Source organism: Alosa sapidissima, chromosome 10 (genome assembly GCF_018492685.1).
Source record: "Alosa sapidissima isolate fAloSap1 chromosome 10, fAloSap1.pri, whole genome shotgun sequence".
Classification (NCBI taxonomy): domain Eukaryota; kingdom Metazoa; phylum Chordata; class Actinopteri; order Clupeiformes; family Clupeidae; genus Alosa; species Alosa sapidissima.
Window position 1 is genome coordinate 18,554,532 of NC_055966.1, and position 17,595 is coordinate 18,572,126.

At 45.2% G+C, this 17,595-nt stretch overlaps 1 protein-coding gene across 1 annotated transcript in view; it reads right to left on the bottom strand.

Annotated features, from left to right (window-relative positions):
* map7d1a (MAP7 domain containing 1a) overlaps positions 1 to 17,595 on the bottom strand; it is a 54,429-nt gene that overhangs the window by 12,158 nt on the left and 24,676 nt on the right. Inside the window, 9 exon segments of the mRNA XM_042106973.1 lie at positions 1,682 to 2,024; positions 3,654 to 3,729; positions 3,731 to 3,890; positions 6,888 to 7,018; positions 7,441 to 7,586; positions 8,223 to 8,345; positions 10,331 to 10,435; positions 12,072 to 12,183; positions 13,545 to 13,708. Coding sequence (XP_041962907.1) covers positions 1,682 to 2,024; positions 3,654 to 3,729; positions 3,731 to 3,890; positions 6,888 to 7,018; positions 7,441 to 7,586; positions 8,223 to 8,345; positions 10,331 to 10,435; positions 12,072 to 12,183; positions 13,545 to 13,708 — 1,360 coding nt within the window.

Sequence of the window (17,595 nt, forward strand, 5' to 3'; positions counted from 1 at the left end):
TGCATGCGTGCTTGTGTTTGGGGTGGTGGGCACGTAGACATGGAGTCAGCATCCCTCAGCTGCCACCCTGATAAAAATAAATGCCCACATAGTGACCACGTGGGTGTGCTGGGCACAGGATGGCGTTTGGAGTGGTGGGGGCACAATAGACTGGCAATCCCTCCTGCATGTGGTTGGGGGGTCTTTCTCAGCTCATTAAATGCAGATGGAGCTATGCTATGGGAGTTCATGTGTGCATATTTGAGTGTGGGTGTGTGTGTGTCTGAGGGGGAACACAGACATGTACACACACCAACAGCCATGGACTTCCCCTGCTGTAAGGGGATCACTCACACACACACACGCACACACACTCGCACACACACAACTGCTGATGGAGACACTACTCAGCTATAGGTTGTGAGAAATGTCTGATGTTTCTGTGTGTCTACGTGTCGGGGGGTCTTCATTGACTGGCGCGAGAGACATGTCTGCATATGTGTGTGTGTGTGTGTGTGTGTGTGTGTTGGGGGGGGGGGGGGGGTCTCCATTGACTGGGCAAGAGACATGTTTGCATGTATGTGTGTGTGTGTGTGTGAGGCTGAGTGCATGTCAGAGCCTGTGTGGGGTACAGGCCTCCTCAGCAGAGTCTGAGAGTGTGAATGCCAAAGGACCACCAGCCGGAGGAAAACACACTCTCACCAGCTGCCACCTGTCTGCATCGCAAATCAACCACGAGGTGTCAGACAGCAAAGCCCGGACGACGAAGCTGTTGATTCTCACTAGACATGCCTTCAGTCACAAGCACACGGGCCATATGCATATGTCCAGGAAAGTGACCGAGTAACAGACCATCTGTATGTTTATATGTAGGAGGCCAGCACTAGGCCTATATCCGTTCAACAGCACAGTTCAGAGGGGGCACTTCTCTGTTTTCCCCTTTCCAAAAAAATGAATACATCATCTTTAAAAAAAAGACACCTCAGTGACAGGCCTGACCTTATAAAACAAGTGTCTATCAGGTTATATTGCTGAATGAACCTTAAATCATTGATCAAAAAAGCAGTGATGTGCCAAAAGAGAGGAGACTGGTCCATGAACACCTCTCATTTTAACAGGACGAGGAGGCATGGCTGTCAATCAAACTGCCCCTCTCATTCGCTCGCCCACTGACTCATACTCTCTCACCTCATCTCGCTAGCCATCTCCACTCCTCTTCCATTTCCTGATGATGCTCTGCACATTCTCTCAACACTGCAGTACTGACCTCTTTCTCTTTTTCAACAAGCTCAATGTCACTCTACCTACCTTAGTTTCACCTCTTCCTCGCTCACTCACTTTCTCTCCCCCTCTTTCCATGGTATTATTATTATTTTTTTTACTCCTGTATGTGTGTGTCTGTGTGTGTGTGTGTGTGTGTGTGTGTGTGTGTGTGTGTGTGTGTGCACTGTGTGTGTGCACTGTGTTTGTGTGTGTGCACTGTGTTTGCGTGTGTGTGTGTGAAGTAAAGAACTCTTGAACGACAACAATGCTAATTGCTTACAACTACCCCATTTTCCCTCTCATTCTCTCCCTCCCTCTCTCTCTCTCTCTCTCTCTCTCTCTCTCCTCATCCCCACCTTCCTGCGGGGTGTGTGTGTGTGTGCGTGGTGTGTGCGTGGTGTGTGTGTGTGTGTGCGTGGTGTGTGTGTGCAGTACTGACTTCTCCCTCTCGTCCTGCTCGCGCTTCTCCTGCTCCTCCCGCTCCCGCTGCTCGCGAGCCTGCCTCCTCTTCTCGGCCAGGATGCGCGACGCCTCCTCCGGGTTGTTGGTGCCCGCCATGGGCTTGCCCGGAGAGGCCGCTGGAGCTGCCGCCGGAGCCGGAGTGGGAGTGGACGCTGCCGGGGCAGCAGAGGATGCTGGGACAGCCGGAGCGGGAGCTGGCTGCGATTGGCCGGGAGCAACGGGCGGCGTGGTGGTGGCGGACGATGCCACAGGGGTGGTGGTGGTGGGGGGTGGCGTGACTGGGGCGGAAGACACGATGATGGAGGGAACAGGGGAGGATCCTGACGAAGGAAAGACGGAAAAACGAGCATGAAGGCGAACTGGGGGAAGGAAAGGTAGACCACAGAACCAATCATACGAAAGAGGACAGGAGAGAGAGAGAGAGAGAGAGAGAGAGAGAGAGAGAGGGAGAGAGAAACGAGTCCAGATAAATATAGGAGAGTAGACAGAGGAGTAGAGAGAGGGTAGTGAGGGAACAAAGAGATGTTTGTAGTGAGCAGTGGAACTACAAGATGGAACTGACTGACTTTTTATCTGCCTGCCACTGGAACCTACTCTCTTAAATTCACATCACTAACTCACATACACCAACACACGCCTCCCTGTGCTTATATCTCATGTGCACACGCACACACGCGCACGCACACACACACACACACACACACACACACACACACACACACACACACACACCGCATAGCATTGGCTCAATATAACACTCTCCTCTCTCATAGAAGAGAACACCTGAGGAAAAAGCATTTGTATCAGCAGTCACTGACGGTGGCAGGGGTTAGTGAAAGCAGTGACACTGAGAAATGAAAGTGTTTCCCAGAGGCACTGATTGCTGCCAAATGTGTGAGTGTGTGTGCTTTGTTTGGGCAGTGGAAAAGTGGATTGCTGTAATTAAGTCGGTCTCCAGTGCCCTCTCGGTGCTTCCTTCTTTTCTGCTCTCGTGTGTCCCCAGCTTACAGCAGAAGAACGCCCAACTCACTGACCGGGCTGCCTTCCATTTCATGGCGAATTGGCAGAAATGCTAATCTCCAAAGGCTGTAATAGTTTAAAGATGGGCAGGCATAGACTGAGTCAGCCTGGTTTCTGTTGGAGTTTCTCTCGGATTTTCTCCCTGGACTGGTTTCTTTGATCGGGATTTGCTTACAGAGGAGAGAAAGTGGGCCAGGCCACAAACGATTTAGGAGAGAGAGAGCATTACATCGGCACCAGACACCAGTAAGCTGTTTGTGTCTAAAATCCAAGTGTGCTTGGATTGTTTTCAAAAATCAAAGAAAATGGCTGATCATCATTGCTGATCAGTGGGGAAAAGCCCAGACAGAGAACCTTACCAATTGAGAGCTGTGGTAATAGGCTAAGCTAGCCCAATAGCTTTAGACCGAATACCAGCTGAGATCATTTGCATTGTTTTTTTTACTCAGGGCAGCAGTTTTCAGATTGCATTATGTGCTTACATAATTGCAAAAGGGTTCTCCAATGTTTTTTCAGTTAGCCTTTTAAAATTATATTAGATCAGTAAACAGAATGTGATTTTGCATCATTGGATGAATGATTGCTGATAATGGGCAATGTAGATATTGCATTAAAGATCAGCCATTTCTTTCGAGTCGAGAACCCTTTTGCAATTATGTAAGCACATAAATGTAATCTGAAAACTGCTGCCCTGATTTAAAAAAAAAAACAATGCAACTGATCTCAGCTGGTATTCTGTCTATAATGGAGTGGAATGGAAATTTCTAAGTGTCTCCAAACTTTTGACTGGTAGAGTATATATATACATACACATAGTATCTATTTTAGCATTAATAATTGTCAGACATGAATCAGGTAACACATGTGTGAATATGCCCATGGGTCTCACATTTTCTTAGAAAGATGAGGCTCCCTGTGTGATCTCTTACCCTTAGAGTCGGGCGTGGCGGACCGGCCTCGCTCTCGGACCCTCTCGATGGGGGCGGGTGAGGCGGAGCGGGGGGGTGACGCGGGCAGGCGTGCTGGCGCGCTTGGGCCGAGCCTTGGGGGTGGAGGGGCTGGCGCGGGCAGAGGAGCCCCGCGGGGATGGCGCCGGGCTGGGCGAGGACACCCTGCCTCGGGGGGGTGTGGCCGGGGACGCCGCCCGTCGCGACAGAGGACTGGGACTGGGGAGAGAAGGAGACGGAGGAGGAGGAAGAGGAGGAAGAAGAGGAAGAAGAGGAGACGGAGGAGAAACCACATGAGCAGAGAGGGTTAATGACTCACACAGTTTACAACAACAATAAGAGAGAGATCACACTGACTCACTCACTCCACAGGAACCAAATTAAGAGCAACAAACACTGTGTGTAGATACACCACCTCCAAATGTACCCCATTTTGGCTTCAGTGACCACAGAATAAAGGAAAACATCTATTTGATCTCCCTGTGTGTACAAACATAAACCTCTTATTTACGACCTTCTCTTAATATTCTCTGTTGTTTATTCTGCACCAGTTAGTCATAAGGAATGCCTTTGTGCTGCTGATGTTCCCTCAGTCCTCCTTAGCTAGCACAGAGGCACTTCTTCAACAGGATTTCACTGCATGATCCAATGATTCCCTCACACAGTTAAATGCATCACCATAGCTTCAAATGTTTGTTATTCTGCCAACAGACCAGAGTTATTCATTGACTGACTAGCCTGCGGTTGGAGTGGACGATGCAGTTAATCGGGCAGGTGAGCTGAATGCTAAGTGGACCTGAATGCTAAAGAGAGCCGAGTGTTGGATCTAGATGCCAGGCGGGAGGGCTACTGAGAGGGTTGTGTGCCAGGCTGTGGGCTACTGCAGTGGGCATGCCCAGACAGAGCTCTCAAGGACAGCATCCATGACCATAAACTTCCACTGTCTACTCCACTGAAGAACGAGCACAACGCACTTCTCTCACCTTTTCCTTCCTGCTGTCTCACAGACACACACACACACACACACACACTTGATTCACTCCTCTTTTTACATTCTTCTTATTTTCTCATTTTTTTCCCTTCCTGGTTCTCGGCTAGACTCTTACATACGTTAACCCACACACACACACACACACACACATGTTTTATATCCATCTTTTTGCTCTCTGTCTCTCCCTCTTTACGTCTCTCTGTCTCTTCCACTCATCAGGCTTTTGTTGAGTCAGCGGCGCTACAGTATGCAGCTCTCAGCCATGCTAGCTGCCTGGGGGCTAAGTGAAAACTCCAGTGAATGAATATCCACAAGTCTGTCGCCCTGTGCTCCGGCGTCCTCGCTGGGCCTGAGCTAGACTGCCCCGGGCACTCAGAGCTGTCTGCCAGACACAAGAGGACACGCTATCTGTCTCTTGTGCTGTGGCCTTACCCAACAGGCTAGACTGTTGATTTAAGGACACAGTAGAAGAGATGGACAGTTTGCCCGCTAGACTGTCCCAGTGGATGTCTGTCTGTGACCTTAACTGACAGGCTACACCAGAGACATTGAAAGGACTTTGACTATCGCTCTCTCTCTCGCTCAGTGTGGGCTTAAATGACTGGTTATGCGGACTAAGGAGGTCTATATGACCTAGATTCACTTTAACAAACCTTTGTCCCATTTTGCAGCTTTGAACACTTTCAGTTATGTAGCTGAAGGAGTATCCAGGTCAGAGACTTTCTAATGTGGAGACAAAGCACTCAAAAAATCCTCCATAGAAATGCATGGGGCTAGTTTGTAACGGCAATATGGCCGTTGTCTACACATATCCCACCCCTTCTTCGGCAAAACGTTGACATGTGAATACATCGAGCCAATCATATGGTGTGTTGTGAAGACATCGTGCCAATTATGTGTTGTGAACTCGCTGTTAGAGCGAGATTGGTGTCGTGAAGCATTGCGCACGCGCATTTCTGCTGAATAGCATGCCCGATGAGTGCCCAAAAAGCGTTGCAATATGGCATCCGAGTGGAGGGACTTGCCTAAAAGGACTTTGTCCAGGTCACAAGTGTTAAGAGTCTGTTCAGTCTGTTAACACTTTGGTCACTAGAGGGCGGTATTTTCCTTAGTTGTGTTAGGGTTTATTTAGGCCCTATCTTCACGATTACTGCACAATCACTGGTGCTACAACAAACTCCTCAATGGGCATATTGCAATTATGATGACTTATTTATGCTGTATAATGATAAATTAGTAATTGTGTCTCTGTCATTGTTATTGTCTACACAGTGCAAATATACATAAGTGTCATTCCGTGTCAAATCAGACAAAATCCAGGAAAATGGTTGCTGCACAGTCTCAGATTTTGTCTACCTAATATTTAGGTCCCAAAACTAAGACCTTGTAAAATGTGTTTGCTAAAGTCCAATGTTTTCATAATTTTTTTTCACCCTTGAATTTGTGTCCTTTTTACACTCTCAGAAATGCCTTATCTTGGAAACCATGTTTGGGCATTAATATCTTGAGAAGTATTATTCCCAGCCTGTTCAAACTTAGGGTGGAAGGCAGACATGTTATCAGTATGATTGGACCTTTAAAAGTTTGTTATATTATTTATCTATGGTACTTTCACTACTTTCGCTATTTTCACATAGATTTTCAAGTGCCTACTAGCTACCCCACATACCATTTTCACTTTATGAAAATGACCGAAAAACACAACCTCCCTTTGTTTAAGCCTTAAAATTGCCAAGCCCCATTACATGTGGCGAGCTCAAATATTGGTACATTATTAAAATGTAGTATGAAAAGAAAAAAAAAAAAAACTATTGATACCAAATGTGTACAAAAAACAACTTTACCCTTAATGTCACTCTTTTTGCACATTTTTCCAAATCTAGGGCCTTGTAGAAAATCTATGAGAATGGGGTACAAACTTTTAATGGTTCAGTCATACTGAGAACATGTTTGTCTTCCACCCTACAAAGTTTGGGCTGCCTATGAATAATACTTTTTATGATATTAATGCCCAAACATTGCTTCCCAACAATGTGATTTTGTGATGTGAGAAAAATCTAAGACGGTGCTGCAACAACCTTATCTGATTTTACACGGAATGACCCATAAAGGTAAACTCAATCAATGAATTGATTTTGATTTAATATGCCATGACATATGAAGGTCACAGTGCCCAGCTTAAATCGGTCAAGAGCTGCGGTGTGGTGTGTCCGACAGAGTCTTACCTGGCTTCACTCCTGATCCTCATGGCGGGTAGAGACTGTCTCTTCTTCAGCACCTTCTCTTTGGCCAGGGCACTCTTCTCTTTCTCATTCTCTCGCTCTTTGTCCTTCTTCTCCTTCTTCCTTCTATCAATCTTTGAGGATGCAAAGCAAAACGGCATTTTAATAATGAGTCCCACTCTTATTTCCAGTGATCCAAGATTTCACTTATCTAAAATCAGCAGGATTTAGACTCTAGCTTAATGTCAGCTTTTCTATGTGGTTCAGTTTTAAATTTAGTCAGCTAAAGCACTACATTCCACCAATGGTGTCATGCAGACAAAATGTCCATCAAACAAACAGCTAGATACCTCATTCAGGGAGTGAGAGTAAATATCGCTGAACATATATTTGCTATAGACTATTCATTATGGGACAGTATAGGACCGGTTAGGATGGGTCAGTATTGGTCCGTATAAGATACGCTGAGCTTTATTGATCCCTGCCAGGGAATTAATTTCCATGAGCGATCGTGATCCGTGTCTGTGGGAGCGAGGCGGCTGGTGACGGTACTGACCGGTGTGGAGTCTCGTCGAGGGGTGCGCTGAGCGATGTCTGGGGTGCTGGTGGTGACCCTCCAGCGGTCGGAGCAGCGGTGGTGCGGCCGGTGGGCGCACAGGGTCAGCGGGCTGGCGGAGGCAGAGCGAGGGCACACGGGGGACTCTGTGGGGAGGAGAGGGGACGCATTAACACACACCGCACCGACCAGACCTCACCGCTAATGCACAATGCACAAACACAAGCATGCCGGGCTAGTAGCAAACTATATTCTCACCGCGGGAATCTGTAGTATTTTTTTTTCCTACACTATCCATTTAAGCTAAGACTAGTAAACCACAGTGTTTGCACTAATGTATTTTAATAGGCTATCATCATTGCCACAAGAGGGCATACATCCTTGTCCAGTTTCATTTATACACTACTCACAAAAAGTTAGGGATATCTGGCTTTTGGGTGAAATTTATAGTTTCAGTACAGAAAGTACTGAAACACTGAACTGTAGGACATGCACATTCAAAAGTTTAGAGAAGGTCACATTAAGTACACCTGTAAAGGTTACAGTGGATTTTAGGTTCATCCTGAAATTTCACCCGAAAGCTGAATATCCCTGATTTTTGTGAGTAGTGTATAGTTCTAGATCATCTTCAAAAATATTTCTGCTTTGCATTTGAATTAGAAAATATTGAGAACAAAAATGTATTCCATATGGAGCAACAATAACAAATAGAAACAAAAAACAAAACAATAATAAAGTTGCCAGTGTGTGCGGTGTGGAAGCAGTGGCTGATGGGTACTGACGTGAGTCTCTGCTGTTGCTCAGCACGCTAGCTGCGCTGCGGCTGCGAGCCAGGAAGGACAGGGTTGGGGTCATCAGCCGGTCCACGATGCTGCTCTCCCATGGGCTCAGCTCCCGTCTACGGCCTGGCGGAGGGGACAAACAGAGTCAGGCGCAGGACACAACACCTCAACATGAGACCCCAGGCAGACACAGGGCCGTGCTGCCCCAGTCTTGTTCCTGTACACTGTACTGATTGCCTCACGTTTCCACCCCGCCAGAAATAAGAGGGGCAAACACAGAAAAAGTGCCCATCCTACCAACCCAAGAACATCCACATTGGCACAAACACTACCACCACCACACGTCTCTTTCCATAGGGATAATGATTTCACTGCACTGGCAAATTGCCTAGACCGTTTGTGATGTCGTTCGACCCTCAGGGGCTACAATGACCTTAATTGTAGGATTCAGGAGTACACAGGGAGATGATGATGATGACGATGGTGATATAACACAAATACTTTTATGAGATATGACTGGAGCAAAACTAAAAATGCAATGCACAAAAAAAGAACCCTTGGAAGATGAAAGGAGTAATGACGTCCTCTAACTGGAGACATGAAAGTCCTCGATGGGAAAGCGCCAGCGGCAGCTCATAACACACATCTCAGTGGGCTTCCACGTGTATGTGTGTGTGTGTACGTGTACGTGTGCGAGAAGAAAGAATAGTGAAGTCACCAAAAATATGCTACTTTCCTTCTCAGAAACATCTCGGAACATGGGAAAGTATTTTGTGGGAACAAAAATGTCCTCACTCGGTCAGTTGTACTGAACGTAGTCCAGAGGGAAAAAATAAACAGGAGAAGTATCAAAAATATAATAGCAATGGGAAAGAAGAATGTGGTGAAGATTTCTGGTGAGCTTGTATATAATCTAATTCAGGCAGCGAACACGGTTAGATAAGCCTGTGGAATTACTAATGGACATACTCTCATCTCCAAATCTATATTCTAGCCTACACTCTTAAGGACATGAATTAGATAACAGGGAGATGGGGGAGAGGGAAAGACAGACAGAGAGAGAGACTGAGAGAGAGACAGAGAGAGAGAGAGAGAGAGAGAGAGAGAGAGAGAGAGAGAGAGAGAGAGAGAGAGAGAGAGAGAGAGAGAGAGAGAGACTGAGAGAGAGACTGAGAGAGAGACAAGTCTCCTTGGTCGTCTGGCCCACTCTGCAATGCTCAGGGGGACTTTTAGAATGCATTATGCACATTCTGCCTTTCTAAACTTTATTTATCTTTAAAAAAACAGAAGCTAAAGTTTCCTTCTGCCTCAGAGGCTCAATCATGAGACACACAGAGCTGACCTAGTTAAGGAAAGGTCACGATTAAGAAGTTGGTCATCTGAGAAACTTTTCAACTTCCTCCATTTTATGATAATGACGTGTCAATGCCCCCCCCCCCCCCCCAAACAACATAATTGGCTAAAAAGATCCACCACTTCTACTCAGTTGCACTCACAACAGACCCAAGTACTGCTCATCAAAACCACAACATTTGGAAAATAGAACTACATCATTTCACAACTCAGACGCACATGCAAACGTAAAATCCCACCACCACCACCAAAAGAGGTAGAAAACCAAGTCAGGCCAATCAAGACAAATAGACTGGATTGAAGTGTTATTTTGAATGAAAGATGAGGAAAGGAATAATGAAGTACCGACTGACACCCATATCTTCACACCACAGTATGAACATATCGATGTCCCCAAAACAAGATGGAGTTGAAATAAAGAATGAAAGAATAAAACATCATGTAAGGCATTGATTTTTAAGAAATCAACCACTCTAAAATCAAGTCCAAAGTTTTTGGAGGGAATAAAATGATTGGAGGAAATCATCAGAACACAAAGAGAGTGTGTGTTGGAGTTTTGGGTAAGAGAGGCAAAAGAAAACAAACTCAAGACTAAACTAATGAAGAAATGAAGAACAAAAATCAGATCAACTGAAGAGAAGGGGACTCCACAGTTGTGGGTGGGAGGAGGAACTTCCACAGACGGGTGGGTACAGATGGAGGCGATGAGGAGGAGGAGGAGGTGGTCCCTCCTGCGGTGCCGGGCGGGTTCTTACTTCGACTGGGCGAGTTCCAGAGCGTGGCGGAGGACTTGGACAGTCTCTTGTTTATGGACGAGTCCACTTGTTTGGGGAGGTTGACTGCCGACATCGAGCAGATGCCTAGTAAAACCCACAGAAGTCATCACAGAGAAAAGACTCGGCTCACAACATGTTTGATACACTGGCCCTGGAGGTCCCAGTAAAAAGGACAAGTACAGGCAAACAGCAGACCGAACATTTGTTTTTCCTCACAGAGGCTTTTATGATCTGTAACATATAGCCTAGGGCAGTTCAAAGTCCTTGTGATATTAATTGAAAGGACTGCCACAAACAATGGAAAACCCAAGTATTTATATTATAAGGAAGTCTATTTTGTGGCCTCCTTATTATGGAAAAGGGAACATAACACACCTAGAAATAGCATGCCTGAAAAACCTCAATCTAGAATCTGTGAGGAGGAAGGGTTTTCATGTTTTACTTGAGGGACATAAGACCAATTGTTTTCATTCTTTTTATAGACTGTATGAGAAATGTGTGTGTGTGTCTGTGTGTGTGTGTGTGTGTGTGTGCCGTGTGTGAGAGTGTGTGTGTGTGTGTGTGTGTGTGTGTGTGTGTGTGAGAGAGAGTGTGAGTGTGTGAGAGAGAGAGCGAGAGAGAGAGAAAATGGGGTCATTACCAAAAACATAATTAGAGAGCCCTCTAGTGGAAGTACAATCAATATTTAATCTTCTGTGACAGTGCTAACGACAACTGCAGACAATGCACTAGCATCCTTGCAGTGCCTACCTCAACGAGACCAGAGAAAGTAAGATTCGTACTCAGGGACAAGACAGGAGGTTCCTCTGTGGTCTGCTAGCCATGTTCTCTATTCAGCTCCATTACTTACATATAGACTGGAACTAATATACAAGCTAAGAATAACCAATATCTCTGTGGACATCTGAGAAAACACACCCCAATCCCATTGTTTAGACAGCATATTTACGTATCTAATAGGCTTTGGCATGTGGTAAGACAACAAAAGAAATAGGATATCCCAGCACCTAAAATAAATAAGATGTGTATACACCGGTATAGGCATCAAAAATTGGCCAAAATTACTTCCAAAATACTGGATATCAAATATCGAATACTGGAATATTGAACAATCCAATATTGTCCATCCCTAATATTATGTATGATTTTTGACCACTGTCTCACATTTCTTAATTTAATTTCCTATCAAATAGTCTTCCTTATGTCAAATCCAATTAACTTCAAGTTACTTTTCCTTTATACCTTATTTCTCCTGAAGAGGATTTAGAAGAAATAGGTCAGAATTCAGTTCTCTTTAAATAAGAGCTGAGAGACAAAGACAAGGCTTGTTGTAAGCAGCAATATTTTCCACTGGAGTGGATGTGTTGTAAAACTAGTAGAAACACACTGAAATAGCTGTGCTAATTTAATGGGCTTGTAAACTGTTGTTATTGATGGAACAATACCATTTAAAAAAGCTCTTAATGTGTGTTTGGGAGTTGGGAGCTACAGCTGCAAATATTATGTGCCAAATAAGTACATGTATGGGCTAATGGATGAGCACTGCATTCGGGTATAAGAAGTCCATGCATATTTGAGGTGAAAAATGCAGCCATGACACACACAGACTGAAACTTTCATATAAAATCATTCACAAAATGATATAGTGTTTGTGTGTAGAGGTGTGATGATGCGCTTACATATCTGCTATCTGTGTGTGTGTGTTGGTGTTGTGGTGTACTCACTCTCTCTCTGGCTGTTGCCGTGGAGAGCCACGCCCAGGATCCCCTCTGCTGTCGGATCTCGGCCCACGTCTTCTTGGTGGATCTATGGATGGCGGCTTCATATTTCTCCTGATAAAAGGCACCACAAGGCACCACAAAAACAAGCAGACTTCATGAAACCCTCAGACACATGAAAATCCTCTGAGAGCTCCATACTTCTCCAAAGCAAATGGCAAACACCACACGGGCAAACCTGTTGAAATCCTCTCCCATAAACAAATAACACTTGTCCGTCCCAAGCCTCTCGGAGATGTGCAACTTGTACTGAGGGATAGGGAAGAGAAAACCCACTTCAACCCACACTACAAAGACTACAGTCAGGAGAGAAAAGAGCACTCCATATATGAGGCAAAGCCCAGAGATTATGTGGTGCATTGAATACATTCTCAAGTATGCACAAAGAGAGAGAGAGAGAGAGAGAGAGAGAGGAGAGAGAGAGAGAGAGAGAGAGAGAAGGAGGCTTGCATATTGATCTGACAAAGAGAAAAATAGGCTGGCAGGTAGGGAGCTGGTACATCATGGCCTACTTTCATTTGGGCCAGACCCATTTCATACACCATTGCTCACTGTGCTTGGGGTTGGGTGGGGGGGCATCCGGTGTGCAACAGAGCTGCCGGTGACACAGCAGTTCTTTATGTTTGTCTCTCGCTGCACTTCATCCCTTTTCTCATGGCTTTTCCCTTCCTCTGTCTTTCCCCATCTCGGTCAGTGTCTCTCTCTGGCTCCCAATTCACTGTTTGTACATGGCGATCCCTTCTGACAATTTGTGTTTTCTTTCTTGTTTTCATCATCCTTCCTTGTCTTTACCTCAGCGTAGAGACACTCTTGACAGGCGGAGACGTGTGCACACTGAGGATCTTTTGATCTTTTGAGAACACTCTGGCTGACATTCAGAGATGAACTCTGGGAGTGAGTGGAGGCAAGCCACAATCACAAAGAGGAAAAGAGAGAGAGAGAGCCCTTTACTTTCCTACAGTTTCATAAGAAGTTCTCTATAGGTTTATTCTAGTGATTTCACCATGTGCTCAGTCCTGAGCAGATTGGACATAGACTACATTTTGGACTGATACTGAATACTACATTATAGATCTTGTTTTACCATTTGCAATGAGTGAGTGTATACATTAAGAAGAATCCTCTAGCTTAAAATTACATTTGTCATTGTAAATAAAATGTACTTGCTACATGGGTCACGCTTAACTACTATCTGAGCTAAAAAGTTTCAAAAACGAACAATTTTTTTTATTATTTTTTTTTTGCTAGGACAGATGAGGGTGAAGTAGGATATCTGAGGAGAAACCAGGCCAGGTGGCCAGCCTGGGGCTCCAGAGCTCCTTGGCACCTCCTCGGCCCCATTGGTGCTCAGTGCTCCCAGGTGGTGGTGGCGGGGGGTGGCGGTAATGTGGGTGTGGGTGGCAGCCAGGTCTCACCTTGTTCTTCACCAGCTTCTGCTTCTGTCGCTCCTCCAGGGCGGCGCGCCTCCTCTCGGCCTTCACGCGCTGCTCCTCCAGCCTCCGACGGCGCTCCTCCAGCTGCTGCTCCCGCAACTGCCGCGCCTTCTCCTCCTTCTCCAGCCACTGGGCCTTCTTAGCCGCTGGAGGGGGGGAGAGAGAGCAGGCACACAGGCAGGCAGAGAAAACAGAGAGAGAGAGAGAGAGAGAGAGAGAGAGAGAGAGAGAGAGAGAGAGAGAGAGAGAGAGAGAGAGAGAGAGAGAGAGAGAGAGAGAGAGAGAGAGAGAGAGAGAGAGAGAGAGAGAGATGAATTGTGGTTGTGCAATAGAAAGAAAGGGGGGAGAGAAAGGAGGCAAGACAGACAGAAATTGTTTAAGAATCTAAAGGATACACATTTCATAATCAGTCCTTCTCTGCCAACTTTCTTTGTTTCATAGGGTACTGACGACAATCTTTCCCCTTCCAGCACAGTCTGTGACGTCTGTGATGAAATATGTGTGCCTGAGCAACTTATAGGCAGCCAGACATTTTTAGTGTTGGCCATTTAGTGTAAGGTTATCTTTAGTCCGTTGGGACTACATTTCCAGACCCACAGCTGTGCTGATGGACATAATTCCCTTATACATTATGATGCAGATTGGTCATGCTAGGTATAGGATATGCAATAGAAGACACATCTGTTGAAATAGATGCATTGGTGTTGTTCCTCTATGCCTAAGGGCTCTGCGGTTTACTGAGGCTATCTCCAGCTGATTCTGTATAAGCCCTTTACTCTCTGGGGATAATACTGCTTTGGCCTCAGCAAACATCTTTAGGAACATACTGGAGTGTACTTTTAAGGCTCTAGCCGATCCGCTGCACAAAGGCTCTTTTTTTGCCAGTATCTGGAAATGCGAAAGTAATTCCTTGAAACTGTATACAAAGAGGCATTGTACAGGTTATCTTAAGCTTCCTAGATTGACACGTAAATGCCCTAAAAGCGTAAATTTCCAGTGTCTACTTCAATGAACTGTCTGCTTTGATATGTCAAATAGCTAAATCTTCAGAGGCTTCCTGTGTATATGACAAGTGAGAAGGTAGAAACTCCTTGTTTGGCTCCAAATGCACGCGCTTAACACTGACAGCCCCCATGGCATTGGTGAATTAAAGTGATTCAATGCCTCTTGCCCATTCAATCTGCCTGGATTGCAATTAAAACTGGTACAGGGTACTGTGCTGAGGATGATGAGGTGATGAAGGTGTTTAGTGTGTGAGTGTGTGTTGGTGTGTGGGGGTGGGGGGCATTGAGGTCCCCTAGTGAGAAGGACTTCAGGCTGATGCCATGTGAAATGAAACAGCTCTGTAGGGGACAACTTCATTTCAAGACATTTGGAGGAACTTTGCTTGACTTTTCCACTAAACAGTAATGGCCAAATGTTTTAGCAGTGGCAATATCTGTGTTTTGCTTAGTTTGCCGCTTCAGTGTTTTTCGGTTATTTTTTTACATTTTTCACATGTATACTGAAGATCAATTATTAGCATTTCAGCTGCATGTGTTTCTTTTAAGGCAACCACTGCTAACACAAGCAGACACATGATAACACACTCTCCCTCCTTTTATAGCAATCATTCTGCTCATATAATTCAATCAGAATGATAGAGTTACTTCAGCTGACGTGTTCACACTTTGCCTTGTGCTGATGATAACATTATACTGGAATGATATTAGCTCATCATTTATGCCCGTGCCAAAATACAAGTCAAGTTAAAGTTCATTTTTATCACAGCTCTTTGCTCTTTGCAATGAATTACTGGTAATGTGCATCTGTAGACAACACAATAATCTAGTGACAATGTGAATTGCCATCAAGAAAATTGAAGTAGCTTGGTAAACATAACATTTTTGCCACTGCCAAAACCTCTGACCACGACTGTAAATTAGGTAGGGTTAGGGTCTAGGTATGTTTTCTACAGAGGCCATGTGGATGAATTTGAAATGCAAAATCCTCTAGTTAGCTATGCAAAAGAGGTGCTTAATTAAGCAACTGCTGCAGCATCAATGCCCCCCGAATATACAGCAGGTCAGCTTCCCCCGGTGAGCCTATACTCTGCACCACAGGCGCTGGATCCCTGGATCCACGGGAGTCATTAAAAATCCATGTGCTGGGTCAGCCTTAGCGCCTCACTGCATCAACTATTCATGCCCCTGAAGACTGGCAGCCTGAGAGACTGAGGATGCGCGGAGACCAAAGACCAATCTGGTCTCACTGCTGAGGATGCTGCTGCTACTGTTGCACCATTGGAAAAATACTTCAAAATAAGGATTGGTCATTAAATTTAGGTCAGCCGATTTAGGACAAGAATGTGAAGAATGTTATTTGGATTGTATTGTGACTGTACAGTATAACTGGTTTTCCCCACCCTGATAAACACTTTCTTTACACAATCATTTGCTGTGCCTGTGAAAAAAGCAATATGAAGGAAGTGATGGAAGTGAGAGGGAAGTCAAGCTGTTATGAATTCTCAGAGGAGCCGGGTAGAAAAACACAGTAAGCACGCACACTATGCACAGCAGCACTGTAATTTCATTGCTCGAGAGAGGTCAATTGTCGCCATTAAAACTGTTTAGATCGGCACGGCACATTTGCGGCTGTTTTTGCGTCTGGAGCCTTGACTGGTATTGCAGCTATGGGCCTCTGTGAGTCGTCCATGTGAGCGCAGCTGGTAATTTCTGGCTTTTAACCCTTAAAGGTGTACCTTCACACCAGTGTGACGGGAATGTTGAAAAATGTTCTAAAGCGTTCTAAAGAATAACTGGGTTCATTAAATTCAACATAAGATTCCGTTCTGCAACAATTCTATGTTCGAATGTTCAAAAACCCACACCTTTAATCAAGGGATAACGGCCGCCGAGGTGTCCTGTTATACGGAATTAATGGACGAGGGAGACATGCAAAGAACTCCCCAACGCGCAGCGGAGTTGCCTTTGCCCAAGTCCATTAATTCTGTATAACAGGATACCTCGAAGGCTGTTATCCCGCTTATCACCCGGTAGCCACTAGGCAATAGTCATACCTTTATAGCATGCAAAGGAAACACGCGGTTCCGTTTGAAAAGAAGCCGACTTGTTGTACAACTTTCTTTGGCCCTATAACAGCGATAGCATAGTTAGCTTGTTTACAGTTGATTCCATTGTTGCTTTCAGGCTCAACCATCGTCCTACTATGGTTGTTATAGTTACCATTCATAAGCATTGATATGGAACGGTGATTAAACTTTGTTTTACCAGATCTACTTCATAGGTGTCCTGTTATTCAGAATTAATAGCCACCACACCAGCCAATCAGAAAATAATATTTCTTCTCTCCGGGTGATAAGGGTTAATTACACAGCCCTCTAGTACCAGGCGTCCAGGACCTAGTCCACCCGCCTAGGTGTGCTTTCCTCAAAGCTGTCATTTTATTACTCTAAATCCTTTTGGGGAGCATTACTGTAACTTAAACTAGCACACATCCACTGTGCAAGGTCTTATCCAATAAGAGGAAGTTGAGTCCAGGCCAAACTACTGTGGATGAGGTCAGAAGGTGAAGTTGAGGGCATCATTAAAAATGTCTAACAAACTAAATGAAACACAACGTCTTAACATGGACAGTTTAAGAGTGGGGATAAGCAAGCAAGTTATTAGTTATTAGAAAAACAACCGCTGCCAGTTTGGCCAAGACGGCTTATATGTAATTTTCCAGAGACAAAATTTAAAGAGGAACTGAATGATTGACAGGCAGAGAAGATGAAACAGGCGAGGATGAGAACCACACTGTCCACATCCACAGTGGGGAAACAGAATGATCACATCCACAACATGGAGGACAAGCAGAACCAAAGAGCTAAGAATGCACGCGAACATTCTGGGCCCTTTGGTGGAATTGTAGCAGAAGTGACAAAATGCAATGGATTGCATGAAAGGAGATTTGAATCTGAGACAATTTGAATCAACAATTCCCCAAAGACACACACCACCACCACCACCACCAGACACACAGGCGTGGGGTC